The following is a 16,158-nucleotide window of genomic DNA, read 5'->3' on the forward strand; positions in this document are numbered from 1 at the left end:
CCAATCCAATAGCCCGTCAAATACAGTGCTGTATAAATGCGTAATATTATTGTGTTACTACAATACTGGTCGAACAGCTGTTTTGTTATGAGACTCTTTTTTTACGTTTACCAACACTGAACTGTGCTGACTGTTTTATTCGGTAATAGGTTCGTCTCTGTACATTTCCCATAAGATTTATTCAATTCTTACGAGATAGTATGAATTATGGTACAATAAAAAGGTAAGGTAAAACTACCAGGTGATTATAATTTTTTTTTAAAGTGTGCCCGACTTCTGCCAAGAAGAATAAGAACAAAATATATTCAAAATCAATGATTGGAAGAAACTTCAATTGCGGGGCGCGCAGTAATAATATTAAGCAGATTTAAGATTGATCACTTAGGATCATATTTTTTAGAGGACATCCAGGCATTTCATTCGTCTTTCGCGCTATTTGGCTCATTTTAAAAAATAAACAATAATACAAAATAAATGAAAACATGTTGCACATAATTTTGAGTAATTCTGACAGGAAGCGGGCATAGCCTCAGGGCTGTATTTCTCTAGTTTTACGAAGCTGTTCTACCTCCTTGTTGTACCATGGTATGAACTGTGCCATGTTAGAACTGTCAAAGTGATTTGGAAATTGAAAGTCCTGAATGAAAAATTATTGAAATTTATAAAATTTGTTGAAAAATACATATTATAACAAACTCCGATTTGCATCGTATAAGAATTCATATAATAATCTAGTTATTTTTTAGAAAACACTTTAAAATTTTTGATATATCAATGTTCCCAAGCATTGATGCATCCACCTATATTCTTCTACCATGGAAGTGCACGATGTTAAAAGAATACAGGTTGATGCATCAACACTTTCAAAATTGGGTTGACAGCTCATTGTCCCAGCAGCTGTGTTGATGCGACTACCTGTATTCTTCTACCATGAAGCATTATAGAAATAGTATTAAGCGATCGGAGCGCGTCGAAAATCGTTATTTGAAATATCGCTCCAAGAGGAAATGAGAGATAGAATTTAGATACAAATAAAACCATTATAAAACCAGAAAAGTAACTTTACCAGAGTCTTATTGTGTAAAATGAACTGCGAAAGCATTGAGTAGTTGAATTGAGTTTGTTCTTATTACAATTTTTTAATCATATTTATATAAAGGGTAATTTAATTCAAAATACAAAGGCAAAATTGTTTTATTTCAAAATTGAAATTTTTACCTTTTAATGCCAACTTTTTGTTGCAATTGAAATTAAGGTTTTTTTTAATTAGTTTTCCCTACTATTTGAACAGAATAAGGACACTAATTCCTCTTATTACTGTACCATGTAAAAAAATTAAATAAAGTTGTATAAAAATCGTATTCAGGTGATTCCCATGGTAGAATCATGTAATAATATGTTTACAATTACATACAGAAAATGCAGAGATGGGAATGCTTATTTGAAATGACTATCTTCTTAATTTTTACAATGAACCTTAGCCTTAAAATATTCTAGAGGTTTTACTAGTTTTTTTTTTTTGTCAAGGACCTTTTCCTTTTTTACCTTTTTCAGGTGTAATTCGAAACATTTTAATTGCAATTCATAACATTTTATTTTAAATTTAAAAATTTCAGTTGAAATTCGTAAAATTGCAATTAAAATTCAAGAACTTCATTTGTAATTCGAAACATTTCACATGTAAATTGAGAATTTAATTTGTGATTCGTAAAATTCCATTTAAAATTCGAATTATTCCATTTGTAATTCGAATTATTCCATATACAATTCAAATTATTTCAAAACAAGCAAATATGAAGCCAATGAAAAAAATATATTTATTTTTTTTTTGTTTGTTTCGAATTTTAAATGGAATAATTTGAATTACAAATGGAATAATTCGAATTTCAAATAAATATATATTAAAATGTAATGTTACAAATAACTAATGGAAATCTCGAATTACAATTAAAATATTACGAAAAACAAATGGAAATCTCAAATTACAAATTAAATATCATGAATTACAAAAGGAATTCTCGAATTCCAAATAAAATGTTTCGAACTACCTCTGGAAAAGGGTAGACTTTTCGAAAAATTACAAAATTTGTAGAACCCTTAATTCTACAAAACAAAAGTTACAAGCATGGCACAATTACAGAAGGTTAATTGTACAATTTTTTTTGATAAAACTTTATTGTTCTACTATTTTAGATTCCATCTCCCGACATTCCATTCTTTTTTCCCGGTTTTTTCCCAATATAACAATTTTGTTCAAAAAAAAAAAAAAATAAATAAAAATAAACAAAGCCAAATGTTGCATATTTAAGAGTCTATTTGACACTATAAGACTCCAGCACAGAATTGAATTTTTCCAGTTTCTTTGAAGTTGAGCAACCTTTCTTATTGAGCCATGGTTTTAGGCATGGTACCATGGTAGAAGAATGTAGGTAGACGCGTCGACACAGCTGCTGGGACAATGAACTGTCAAACCAATTTTGAAATTGAAAATGTTGAATGAAAAATTATTTAAATTTATAAAAATGGCTTAATATGTCAACTTTTTTTGTGTGTTTATATTTTTCAATAACAAAAAAAAAAAAAAAAAATGCTCAGAAAATATTCAAATTCGGATGATTTCAAAATGCTTATTGCAACGTATGCATCTACAGAATCTACAGTTTTTGTAGCGAAATAAACCTTCAGAGTTATGTAGAACATGATTTTGAAAAGAAATTTTGGTCTTTCATTCAGTTTTTACGGTTTTCAATTATTTATTCAAAATCAATGCAAAAAGTTGTTTGGGTTTTTAACTGTTTGGTAGTAATTCTGACATTACAAGCCAAACAGGTAGACCTCTATGCATGGAATTTTTTCAAAGTTACAAAAGGAGTTCTCGAATTCCAAATAAAATGTTTTGAACTACCTCTGGAAAAGAGAAGACTATTCTAAAAATTACAAAATTTGTAGATCCTTTAATTCTACAAACAAACGTTTCAAGCATGGCACAATTACAGAAGGTAGAAAAAAACTACCCCCTAAAATATTTTTTTCTTTTTGTGCCCTTATTCTGTCAAAACATATACACATTTTGTGTATGTGTGTGTATTGTTTTGAAAAAAAAAAAAAATACAATGATTTGAAATTATTTTAAACTTGGTTGCAAAATATGTGTACATTTTCGACGTGAATGGGTAACAAATTGTACAATTTTTTGATAAAACTTTATTGTTCTACTATTTTAGATTCCATCTCCCGAAATTCCATTCTTGTTTCCCTGTTTTTTTTTTCAATATAAGAATTTTGTAAAAAATAATTTAAAAATAAATAAACCCAACTGTTGCTTATTTAAGAGTCTATTTTACACTATAAGATTCCAGCACAGAATTGCATTTTTCTAGTTTCTTTGAAGTTGAGCAACCTTTCTTATTGAGCCATTGATTTTAATTTTCCATTTTCTTGGCTTAATATGTCAACTTTTTTTGTTTGTGTGTGTTTATTCTATTCAATAACAAAAAAATTGCTCAGAAAATATTCAAATTCGGATTATTTCAAAATGCTTATTGCAACGTATGCATCTACATAATCTACAGTTTTTGTAGTGGAATACACCTTCAGAGATATATAGAACATGATTTTGAAAAGAAATTATGGCCTTTTATTCATTTTTCGCTGTTATCAATTATTTATTCAAAATCAATGCAACAAGTTAATTGGGGTTTTAACTGTTTTGATAGTAATTCTGACATTACAAGCCAAACAGGTAGACCTTCATTAATCTTCATTGTACCATGGTTTCAAAAAAATTCGAAGATGGCTAATATACAGTTCAAATTCAAACCATAAAATTTCAAGAATGATACTAGGTTTTCCTGTTTCACTTATTTTTAAATGTTTACTACCGACAATTTTCACCCATTATATCCAAATAACGACTTTATAGCCTCAAAATCCACACAATATTTAACTTACGCATTTTTATTTAAAAAAATCAAATTAAATTTATGTTGTTTAACGAAACAGAAGATCGAAAACGTTTATATACAACTCTGCTAACTCTATAAGTCCATGCGAACCTAGTTCTATTATTCTGTTAATGCAAATGTTAAATTGTTTTCAGGTTATGTTAATTTTATGTTAACATTTCAATTTCTCTGTTAACATAAATGTTAAATTCATTTTTGATTTTATTTTATTTCAAATTGTCGGTGACTCGGGTGTGTTTGTGTTTTGTTGTGGCGGAAAGTTTGTAGTTTCTGTTGGATCCAAAACAAAATTTAGCAAAAAAAAGCCGGTTGGTAAGTAAAGATAACAAGCATATCAGTGTTCGGTTTCGGTAAACAAGCCTAATACTTTTATTTATTAATTTTGTTTTTAAAACCTCTTTTTTATAAGGCAGTTATGTTGTACATTTAGGGGGATCCATTACGTCAAGCTCTCGTATCCATGCACGTGGGTTCCAGACAATCGAGTTTAATGTTTTTTTCTTAGTTTGTGCATGTGTGTGTGTTACTGTCTGGAGATTATTATTTTTTTGTTCTTAAAATAGAATAGAGTACATATGTACATACATACTTAACATCGGACGTCTCAAGTATATCAACAGGTTTTTTGATCAATTAATTTACTTACGCACATGTGCTACATAACACACATAACACAAGAGAGCCGAAATGATTTTTGAATTTCAGTATAGGTCTGCGACTAACACCAACACTGTCTGGAATTAATATAACAAGTCTTGAATTGATCTTTTGTGGTTGCTATATGTAGGTTTTTAAGGGATCAATTTACATGGGTTAATGTATGTTACCATACCCCCCACTTGTTGTACTGTCAAGCATCTATCTAAATAGATAACTAATTACTCCGCTTACAGTCCGGGTATGGAAGATCTCTTTTGAAAAAAAATCCTGATCGGAATATTATAAGAACACTGAAAAATTGATTCGACAAAAGTTGAATTCTTTGATTTTTGTAACGCGATAAATATTTTGCAGAAGATTCTATGGGTAACTTATTGAAATAATCATTTAAGACTCCATATATACTTTATATTGTTGATCAATGTAAAATGCTAAGAAGATTTGAACATGTCCCTCGGTCTAACTTTGACATTATGACTACAATTTTAAAGGGATTGAAAATTGGGTGTATCGATTCAGCTTTTCGCATAAAAGGTAGAAAAGTTTTTCAAAAGAAAAAAAAAAAATAATAATAATAGTTAAAATAAAAAACAAGTAAAATAGCGGTAAGTTCGGCTGGGCTGAACTTTGAATATCCTTCACCATTTGGAACGAATTTGGCAATTTCAAAAAAATAATAATAATAATAAAAAAACCGTTAAAAATTCTGTTAAAATCTTAAAAATACCAAATGTAGCCGTCATATTAGGGCCTAAACGACGACGTGGACCTGCGTAGGCAACTTTTGTCATAAGCCATTACAATATTCAAATGCGAAATTTAAAAAAAAAAAACCGTAAATAATGTAGCTAAAATCGTCAATATGGGGGCTAGACCAAAATGTAGATCTGCACAGACAATATTCTGCCTGAAGCTGCAGTATCCATTACGAACTTCAAATACCAAATTTGAAACAATTCCGATGAATAATGTCGCTAAAATTATCAAAATACCAAATATAGGGAGGTACCTTTATATGGGGGCTATAGGGGGACGTGGACCTGCACATACAATTTTCTTTCATAGGCTGTAGTATTCATTACGAACTTCAAATGCCAAATTTGAAACAACTTCGAACTTGATCTAAGTATAGACCTAAAATGAGATTCGAATTTTATGCTGATCATGAATAAATAAACTTTGTTGGGTCCAAAGTGATTACTTCGGTGAGTTACAAATGGAACGACAATTTTAATTACCCTCCACACTATGTAAAATTCCGCTATAATATTTAAAATTCCGCATATCTGGCGTTACAGTAATGTGGGCCTGTGCGAATACATGGACCTCTGAAACCAATTATCTCCCAGAGAAGGTGGTGTTTATTAGGAACCCCAAACACCGATTTTGAGATAATTTGGTTGCATTATGACGCTAAAAACCTAAATATTGAGAGATACCGTCAAAAGGGTGCTATATGAAGATGTCGATCTGTCATGGGAAGTAGTACCCATAGTGAACTCAATTCGAATTTGAAGTAATTCAAGAAATTGCGAAAACTTTTAAGCTCTATAGCCAATTATTTGACAGCGAAAGCGGAAACCATTAGAAATTTCAAATACTAAATTTGAGGCGATTCTGTTGAAAAATGTAGGCAACAACATTTAAATACCGAATATTACAAGGTATCCTAATATGGAGACTATTCGAAGGCGTAGATATGTACTGGAAATTTTCTGTCATAGGAGATAGTATCCATTGCGAACTCCAAATTTGAAACAAATTCCGGCAAAAAGTGTGGCACAAATCGAAATACCGAATATCTGGAGGTACAGTTTAATGGGGACTAAACCGAAGCTTGGACTTATATGGATGATCCATGCTAGGATGTTTCCTTCATGCTGGGAACACAAACAGCTAAAATACAACAAAGTCGGGTTAACATTGTGATTAAAACCAAAAAAATTTGCCGGTATAGTAGTATTGGCCTTTAACAAATAGGTGGACCAATATATTCCATTTTCAGTACCCAAATATACATTCCTGATCAGCATAAAATGGAATGTCGATTTAGCGATGTCCGTCCGTCTGTCTTTCCGTCAAACGGAAAACAAACTTAGTCGATAATATGATGGGGGGTATAAAAAGCTCATCTCCGTTTCACAAAACTTGTTCTTGGTTAGTTTGAAAATCCAACTCGATGTTTTCCGTTTGTCGCTTGCAATCATTTTATAATCTGTTGTACAGAAATAATTTCTTCTGAGTTAGTAAAAAAAGTGATTTGTTTGTTCTCCGTAATATTGGCTTCACAGTCCGAAGATTTTCTGTCAGTAGAAATTCTCAAAATATAATTTAAATTATTATTATTATATTATTAGGCATTTTCCCTATTAGAAAGAAACCCTACAGATAATACAGCTTTTAAAGAAAGAAACTCTTCTACATGAGTTTGTCAGGAACTTGTCGGGTTTTAGCGACGATTGGCGATTTTCCAAGATCTTCTATAGAATTTGGATAAGAATACTTTTTCTATATATTTTCATAATTCATCATACTAAATGGAAGACTTTTTATATTGACAGATCTTTCGATCTAGTGCTTGATAATCATACTAGGCAACTACGATTAGTGTTAAACATAATCTATCTGATTATTTGTTGTTTTTACTCTTAATTTGACGTAAAAAAGGACATAGTAACACTGCAATTTACTATGGGCACCCTTACACAAACATATTAAGTTGGTGGAAAAGATTCAAAAACTGCGACTGATAAGTGTTCGCTGGGGGCAGTTGGGAGGTCAACGATGTAAACAAATTTGCAAAATGTTAATACCCTATACGGTAGACAAAAAACAACACGGTTTATCAGTTGGGCTAAGGTCACTCAATATTTGAGATTAAAAGACTGATGCAAATGCTATTTTGAAATATTGAAGACTTAATGAGGTTTTTGCAATTCTTTCACATTTCAGTTCACTTTTGTACGTCACAACACCCAGAGCACAGCTACGCCTTAGCATACATCCGCAAACAGTAAAGTAATAAAATGGCCAGCAAACGTTTTGGTAAGTGATGGCTTATTTCAAGTTTGAACATTTGTCATATATTATAATTATATTTATCTTTGCAGCCCTTCTTAGTGTTTCCGACAAAACCGGTCTTGTTGACCTCGGCAAAAGCCTTTCTGCCTTGGGCTTTCAATTGGTTGCCAGTGGCGGCACTGCTACAGCTTTGCGTAATGCCGGTCTAGCCGTTAAGGATGTTTCCGACATTACCGGGGCTCCTGAAATGTTGGGTGGTCGCGTCAAAACATTACACCCTGCTGTGCATGGTGGAATTTTGGCCCGTCTCACCCCATCCGATCTGGCCGATATGCAAAAACAAAATTTCGATTACATCAATTTGGTGGTCTGCAATCTGTATCCTTTTGTCAATACTGTCTCAAAGCCAGATGTCACCGTGGCTGATGCTGTGGAAAACATTGATATCGGTGGTGTGACTTTGCTCAGGGCTGCAGCCAAAAATCATGATCGTGTCACTGTGATTTGTGAAGCCTCTGATTATGCCAAGGTTTTGCAAGAAATCCAACAGAATGGTGATACCACTTTGGAGACCCGCAAATTGTTGGCCCTCAAAGCCTTTACGCACACAGCCACTTATGATGATGCCATTTCCGATTATTTCCGTAAACAATACTCAAGTGGCGTGGCTCAATTGAATTTGAGATATGGCATGAATCCCCATCAAAAACCCGCCCAAATATTTACTCAATTGGAGAAATTGCCATTGCGTGTGGTGAATGCATCCCCTGGTTTTATTAATCTCTGTGATGCCTTGAACGGTTGGCAATTGGTTAGAGAATTGAAAAAGGCTTTGGGTTTGCCGGCAGCGACAAGTTTCAAACATGTCTCGCCAGCTGGTGCTGCTGTGGGCAATCCCTTAACCAGGGAACAAGCAAAATTGTGTATGGTTGATGATTTATATGATTCGTTGACCCCCTTGGCCACAGCTTATGCTCGGGCAAGAGGTGCAGATCGCATGTCATCATTTGGTGATTTTGTTGCATTGTCCGATGTCTGTGATGTTGTAACGGCAAAAATTATATCACGTGAGGTGTCCGATGGTATTATTGCTCCAGGTTATGAGCCGGCTGCATTGGAAATTCTTAAGAAGAAAAAGAATGGTGCCTACTGCATTTTGGAGGTAAGGATTGTTTTTTTTTCAGTTGAATGTTACGATATATCGCGTATAGTATTTTAAATTAAATTTATTTTAAGCTGCTAACTGTAGTCATGCCAGGCTATTGACGTAATTGGATAGTAATACTTTTCTCTATTATGTCTTTATCAAATGATTACATCATTTAGCTCAAAATAATGCAAATTTCTAGTATAATTGATGCCCATAAGGCTCTGTGTGTCTTTTAAAGCCTAACCTAATTTTAAATAATTTAGCATGACCGCATTTTCGTATGTTCCGGTCAAGAGGACAACCGACTTCCAAACTTTTGTATTTCTGATAATATCTGTGGATAACCAAGTAATTGCTAAAGTTATTTTATAAGTTAATAAGAACGACAATGTTTTTGTCTAAAGCGAAAGCCAAGATTATTTTGTGCAGCGAGTCATGGGAATTCAATTTGTTTCAGAAATCTACAGCATTTGACTTTCCAATCACACAACCTCAGGCCTTAAATCTGACTACTCAACTAACTAAAGACTGTTCTCTATCATAGCCTCACAGTGGAATTTTTGGACAAGGGTTACTTGAGAGAACCAAAACATAAGTCTGGTACTGAATCTGCATTTCAATGATTAAGAACTGTCGGCCTTAAACTGTGGACCATTAGAGGAGGGTGCAGCCGGTATAACTGGATCCCATTAGGAATTTTAGGTCTGTAGTTTCTTGGGAGTAACGCAGTGAGAGTGATCTGTTGCTGGGATCATTACTTCAAATACTTGATTTTATCGTCAATATTTGAAGAGATGGTATCGTAACAGACTTGTCAAGGAATAGAAGTGGTTGTTTTTATGAAAAAGATATGTTCCCGAGAGAATGTCTAAAGAAATGCACCGACCATCGATAGTTCATTAGAATTCGATTTACTTCGGTCTCGAAAGTCTAGCCCTACTGGCTTAGACCGACATTGGATGCTTATTGGACTGACGAATGTTATATTCGTTCTAGTGATGGGATGTACCAGATATCATTAAAAATGTTTTTTCGTTTAGACGCAGAGATCCCCTTTTAATATTGAGGGCTAACAACTGTCTACTCTGCATAGATCACGCCTCGTTACTTGTGTCAAAGTTGGGTGTTGGCAGGCCATCCCATAGTTAAGGATTGGGTTGAGGTGGGAATATTTTTATTGTGATTTTGTTTTTGAATCTATGTGGGAACTGATAACAGTGGAAGCGACGAGGTCAACCGTGGCAAGAAATTGGTCATTAAAGTCAACTTCCTGACAATTTTTTTTGCTGTCTAAAGGTGCCTTTATTTGTTGTTTGACAACATCATGGGATGATCACATCTTGGCAAAGTTTTAATCTGATTGTGGAGAGGGAATCTGTGAAGATTCTACAAATCTTATATAAAAGGCGAGTTTATTTATAAAAGAAGTGTCAGTTTATATGTGACTGGGTAACAAGTACTTCTAGCGTCATCAAAAACGTTGCAAGGGTATCGAGGATATACTGACATATTCTTAAGAAAATATAATGAGAAATGACAGCTGAAATTATTTTCGAAGCACAAATGCAACTGATCATATTTTCTTTTTTTACTTTCAGATGGATCCCAACTACGAACCCTCGGCTTTGGAACGTAAAACCATTTTCGGTTTGACACTGGAGCAAAAACGCAATGATGCCGTCATTGATCCCTCGCTTTTCTCGAATGTTGTTACCAAACAAAAACAATTACCCGAATCCGCTGTACGTGATTTAATTGTGGCCACAATTGCTCTCAAGTTTACCCAATCGAATTCGGTGTGTTATGCTCGTGATGGCCAAGTTATTGGCATTGGTGCTGGGCAACAATCACGTATCCATTGCACCCGTTTGGCTGGTGAGAAGGCTGATAACTGGTGGCTGAGACAACATCCTCGTGTTGCCGGTATGAAATTCAAGGCTGGCGTTAAGCGTGCTGAAATCTCAAATGCCATTGATAATTATGTTAACGGTACTGTGGGCAAAGATATGCCATTCGCCCAGTTCGAGGCCATGTATGAAGAGGTGCCGCAGCAATTGACCCAAGAGGAAAAACTCGATTGGCTCAAGCAATTGAATGGTGTGGCCTTGGGTTCGGATGCCTTCTTCCCCTTTCGTGACAATATTGATCGGGCTCGTTTGGTGGGTTAAGACATGTTATGTTATAATTTATATTTTTTTTATTAATTTTTGTTTTTATTTTACAGAGTGGCGTCTCTTATATTGCCAGTCCCGCAGGTTCCACCAATGATGCGGGCGTTATTGCCGCCTGTGATGAACATGGTATTATTATGGCCCACACTAATTTGCGTTTGTTCCACCATTAATATAACAAAAGTGCATTTCATCTTTTATTTTAGTTTATAAGCTAATTGTTTTTCATAAAAGACACAAATATATATGATTTATATTATAACCGGAATAATGTACTTTTTAAGGTCGTAGCCTCAGAATGTTAAACGACAAGGCCATAAAGCATTATTTTATTTATTCTTTACACGACCCGAAATTGTCACAATTCCTGTCTTTGGATCAGCATTATTTAGATTTAAGGTAAATTCCCAGGAACCATCTGGCAAAATGGGCGGATAACACTCCTCATCGATTGTGTAATTACGCGCCGTATAGAGGACATTCTAGAAGGAAATTTAGTTAATTACATAAAATGTGACAACAATTGATTTGTCTACCTCAACAAAAGGACATTTACGCGGTAGATTAGACTTGTCAAGCAGCTCATTTAGGAACACACCAATAAATTTATTCCAACGTTTATCTCGAAATGATTCACACACATCGAAAGTGGTGTGCTGCAGTGAAATACGTTTCTTGCTTTTTGTTAGCATATACACGGATAATTTAACCGGCCATTTGGTTATATTACGCTTCATCATTAAATCCATATTGGCAGCCTTTTTATTTGTTAGGGAAAAGTTCAGACGTTTTATGAATGGTATGTCCGTGACGGCTGGTGTAATGTAGTCTAGTTCTAGGATATAGTCTCGCTGAAATTATTTCCTTTTTAGTTGGTTGTACTTTTAATATTTATTTGGTGTCATACCTTGGACTCCACTAATATAGATGTAGCGAAGATCATCATGGTTAACAGAAATATATCTTTACCGCTCATTGTCTCACTTTGATCATTGGTTGTTGGTAACTGTTGCAGAATATTCGTTGATTTCGTTATTCGTTGCTTTGTAATCGTTTCGATTTGTAATGGTTTGCTGTAAAATGTATTCGATTTATATAACACAATTATTTACAAATTAGACAAATTAAGAAAATGGATTTGTAGTTTGACTGAAATACATAATTCTCTAATACAAGGAGACACATATCTAATGCGGTGTATATACAAGGTGAGATAAAAAAACTGCAACAAAGTCAAACGCCATAATTTTTACATTTTTTTTAAATTTTATTAAATGAAAGCAAAAATGTAGGAGTTGACCACCTTTGGCACGAATTATGGCCTTCAAACGGCCAATGAAACAGTCACACGCTGTCCGAATGTTGCTCTGCGGTATTTTGGCCCATTCCCGGCAAAGCGCTTGCTTGAGGTGTTATTTTTTGGTGCCAACCTTGCTTTCCAAAATAATCCAAACACAATGGTCCAACGGATTGGTATTCGGATATTTTGGTGGCCATTTTGCCCTAGAAATGAAGCGAGGAACCTCATTTTGTAACCATTCTAGGGTGGCGCGTGTTGAGTGCGATGTTGCGAGTCCTGTTGGAATGTCCAAGGTCAGCGGCCAAAATGTTTGCGTGCCTACCCTCCAAAATATTTTTGCGATAATATTCGGCATTTATTCTGATGCCACGGTCGATTAATACGAGCGGCGAGTGACCATCGGCTGTTATGGCGGCCCACTCCATCACCATGGCTGGCGCTTAAGTTCTCGTGGCCAACCGAAGGTGCACATTTTCAGCTGACCTCTTTGGCAAGTAAACACGATCGTTTTGTTTGTTTACAAACTGCTGGACAACGAATGTTTTCTCATCGGAGAAACCCAAATTCGGCAGTTCACCACTTTCGGCCAAGCGAAACAACTCTTGAGTTCTACTGAGTCTATTTTCTTTCTGCTGCGGTGTAAGTTCTTGCACTTTTTGGAATTTCTATGGCGTAACCCCGAGCTCATTTTTCAATATTTGCCGAATGGAATATTGCGATATGTTCAGCTCACGAGCCATTTTTCGTCCATTTTTCGATTAAGTCGCTTCTTTACTTTTCCAACCATTTCTGCAAATGTTGCTGTTTTCCTCCGTCCACTTCCTTGACATCGGACTACGCTACCAGTATCACGGTAACGAGCGATGAAACGAGATTCATTCACATTTAAATGCTGGAGTGCTCCAACGAAAGCCACTTGTGGTTTTCCATCCAAATATAAAAAAAGCACACTATCACGCTTGAATTCCAGCACGAATAACTTTTTTTCTGGAAAATTCTAACCAAAATGCTTTTGCACGCTTATAAACAATATAATGAGCTGTCTCTGGAATAATTTTATCAGCTGTCGGACGAGTGGCTTAGAAATAACAGCAGTTTGAAGTTGGTTCTAGTTTTTTCAACTTACCCTGTATATGGGAGCTATATCTAAATTGGACCGACTCGCACTAGTTTCACGAGGGGTTGTCCTTTGGCCAATTAAATAATTTGCAGAAAATTGCATCTTATTCGGACTATAAATGGGACCTGTACATTATTTCGAAAAAAATCTAAACTTATTCTAAAATTTTATGCTATTTCCGACATTTTTTGCTTTCATTCAATAAAATTAAAAAAAATGTAAAAATTATGACATTTGACTTTGTTGCAGTTTTTTTTTTAATCTCACCCTGTATATCAGCCGAAAATGTTGACTGTTAAAATTTCAGTTCGAAAAAAAATTATGAATTAGGGACCACACCAATTTTTCAGAATTTTGCAATTGTTGTGCCAGACCAGGAGGTCTACTCTGTAACATTTTAGCAACTGTACTCATTGCTTGTTTTTCAAAAACGTCATTTGCTTGTTTGGTATTTGTTACAATAACAAAAGAAATACGAAAATGTTGATCCATGTATAGGCCCACATAGCTTAAGCGATAGTTTTTCCCGAACTTTTATCTCTTTCATTACAGGATTTTTGTGATAAATTTGTACACATGTTTTCATATTTACTTACATTTAACTTTAGTAGCTGAGCGAAGCTGTGTTATGTGTTTGATTGACCGTTGTTGGTGTGAATTTGAACTAAACTTCTTCAACCCAGATATCTCCTGCCGCTGACAATCAGATGTCATAATCTATTTTTAATGACAAATAACTTAATTTGAATTTAATACAATATTAAAAGCATATTTAAGCAATGACTAGGTAAAATATTGTGGAAATGGAAACAAATTTGAAAATGATTCGAAAAATTAATGAAACAATTTAGGACTACGAATATGTGTCATATATATTATGGAAAAAATAAAAGATAGGACTGAATACATTGTAGTTTAAGGGTTTTATGGAATGCATAAGCTATGTCCGAAAGGGAGTGTAGAATTCTAAGTATTCTAATTCTATAGAAAGTCTTCTATTAATAGAAGATCAATTGAGGGCCCATAAGAACCATGCATGATATTTATGTCCTCCGCTACACTGTGGTATAGAATATGGAGAAGAAAACAAAATAGACAATAGACCCATTTATTGTTCGAATGAGATAAAGTTTTCGCAAAGTATTTAATTTGCCAAAGGACAACCCCTATTGAACCTGCTGCGAGTCTGTCCAATTTAAATAAAGCTCAATTAGAAAAGAGTCGGCTTGTTTGTTCGGGATACTATAGTATTTTGTTTTTGCAAAATGGTCAGGCTTAATCCCTTTATTGTTGTTTTTATAAAAACAACGTTTGTTTATTAGTGGATAACGATGGTAATGCTTACCAGGGGGTAAGGCAGGGAATACCTAGGTTTCGGAAAGAGCCACCAATCCTCATCAGTTACCTTGTTTTTTGTCTGGGATATTCTCCCCAGAAGTTATGTTAAAAATAATTTCTATGCCAAAAACATTTTTTACCCAAGGGACGAGATCGTAAGCTCAATAGAAGAGGAACCAAAGAATTAAATAAAACTAATTTTTTGGAATATCTTCTAAATCTTACAACCGCACTTATAAACATTTACATCTTTCTCAAATATATATCTTCATCAGATTTCAACTATGTTATTTGTGTAATATTCGTCAAAATAGGATTATTGCGGCACATTCGACCTAATTCAGCCTAGAAACAAGTGCTTGAAATTTGGTAAAAATCGGTTCATCGGTATTGCTAGAGCTCCTATATATATGCTTCATCCGAGTTGACGTTTAAGCCCCTTCCATTCGTAATATGAACTCCAATACAATAATATTTTGTACCAGATATCACATGCAGCTCAGAAATATGCCTGCGAAATATTATCGAGATCAGTTCAGATTGATGGATATAGCTTTTATATAAAGAGTTTCCAAAATAGAAAGTAATTTTTATACCCGCAACAATTCTATGGAGGGTATATTAGCTTTATCATTCCGTTTGTAACTCCTCGAAGTATTCATAATAGACCCTACAAAGTATATATATATTCTTGATCAGCGTAAAATTCTAAGACGATCTAGCGATGTCTGTCTATCTGATGTAATTACGCTATCTTTCGAACGAATTGAGATAGAAGGCTAACATTTTAAATACATGCATAGTTTATCAGTAGGCAGGTTAAGTTCGTAAATGGGTCATATCGGTCCACGTTTTTGTATAGCCCCCATATAACAATACCTCCCGTGAATATGAAAAACATTTTGTATGCAGGTCCACGTCTTTGTATAGCCCCCGTATAACGGTACCTCCCGATATTCGGTATTTTGATGATTTCAGAAACATTATTCACCGGAATCCTTTCAAATTTCGGATTGGTAGATCTTAATGAGTTCTACAATCTATTGCAAAAAATGCGTATGCCTGTCCACGTCTTCGTATAGCCTCCATATAATGGTCACCTCGTTTTAAGCATTTCGATGACTTTCGTCAAATTTTTAAACGGAAATATCTGCAATTTATTATTTGAAGGTTGTTACGGGTTCCTAACCACCTTTAGCTTTGCCGTCCGACCGTCTGTTGTAATCACGCTATCTTCCTAAGGTATTGATATAGGGTGCTGAAATTTGCTACGTATGCGATTTGAGTCTGCACTTAGATCACATTTCAAGATGGGCTATATCAGCCAACCTTTTCATATATACCTACCGGCATATTTTTCAACGGAATTGTCTGGAATTTGTTCAACATTGTTAATATGTATGTGTCCACATTGTGGTATACCTCCCATATCC

At 34.4% G+C, this 16,158-nt stretch overlaps 2 protein-coding genes across 3 annotated transcripts; one reads left to right on the plus strand and one right to left on the minus strand.

The window, feature by feature from the left end:
* Nucleotides 1–4,126: 4,126 nt before the first annotated feature.
* Nucleotides 4,127–11,229, plus strand: LOC131801169 (bifunctional purine biosynthesis protein ATIC-like). The gene is made up of 5 exons (XM_059119358.1): nucleotides 4,127–4,277; nucleotides 7,578–7,670; nucleotides 7,736–8,808; nucleotides 10,395–10,955; nucleotides 11,021–11,229. Exons 2-5 carry the CDS (start codon nucleotides 7,652–7,654, stop codon nucleotides 11,138–11,140), a joined length of 1,773 nt encoding a protein of 590 aa, XP_058975341.1. The 5' UTR covers nucleotides 4,127–4,277; nucleotides 7,578–7,651; the 3' UTR covers nucleotides 11,141–11,229.
* Nucleotides 11,152–14,182, minus strand: LOC105261901 (uncharacterized). 2 transcript variants are annotated; one of them, XM_020037284.2, is made up of 4 exons: nucleotides 13,984–14,182; nucleotides 11,875–12,040; nucleotides 11,504–11,818; nucleotides 11,152–11,449 (listed from the first exon to the last, which is right to left on the minus strand). In XM_020037284.2, exons 2-4 carry the CDS (start codon nucleotides 11,941–11,943, stop codon nucleotides 11,297–11,299), a joined length of 537 nt encoding a protein of 178 aa, XP_019892843.2. In that variant the 5' UTR covers nucleotides 11,944–12,040; nucleotides 13,984–14,182; the 3' UTR covers nucleotides 11,152–11,296. The 2 variants fall into 2 exon arrangements, with proteins under 2 accessions (XP_019892843.2, XP_011293156.2); XM_011294854.3 differs by lacking the exon at nucleotides 13,984–14,182 and adding an exon at nucleotides 13,394–13,527.
* Nucleotides 14,183–16,158: the final 1,976 nt, after the last annotated feature.

This window comes from Musca domestica, unplaced genomic scaffold (genome assembly GCF_030504385.1).
Source record: "Musca domestica strain aabys unplaced genomic scaffold, Musca_domestica.polishedcontigs.V.1.1 143, whole genome shotgun sequence".
NCBI lineage: Eukaryota > Metazoa > Arthropoda > Insecta > Diptera > Muscidae > Musca > Musca domestica.

Coding starts and splice junctions, on each gene's coding strand:
- LOC131801169 (XM_059119358.1), top strand. Junction 8,809..10,394: donor GTGCCTACTGCATTTTGGAG/GTAAGGATTGTT, acceptor TTTTACTTTCAG/ATGGATCCCAACTACGAACC. Junction 10,956..11,020: donor ATATTGATCGGGCTCGTTTG/GTGGGTTAAGAC, acceptor TTTATTTTACAG/AGTGGCGTCTCTTATATTGC.
- LOC105261901 (XM_020037284.2), bottom strand. CDS start 11,943: ATGAGCGGTAAAGATATATTTCTGTTAACCATGATGATCTTCGCTACA. Junction 11,819..11,874: donor CTATATTAGTGGAGTCCAAG/GTATGACACCAA, acceptor AAATAATTTCAG/CGAGACTATATCCTAGAACT. Junction 11,450..11,503: donor GTAAATGTCCTTTTGTTGAG/GTAGACAAATCA, acceptor ATTTCCTTCTAG/AATGTCCTCTATACGGCGCG.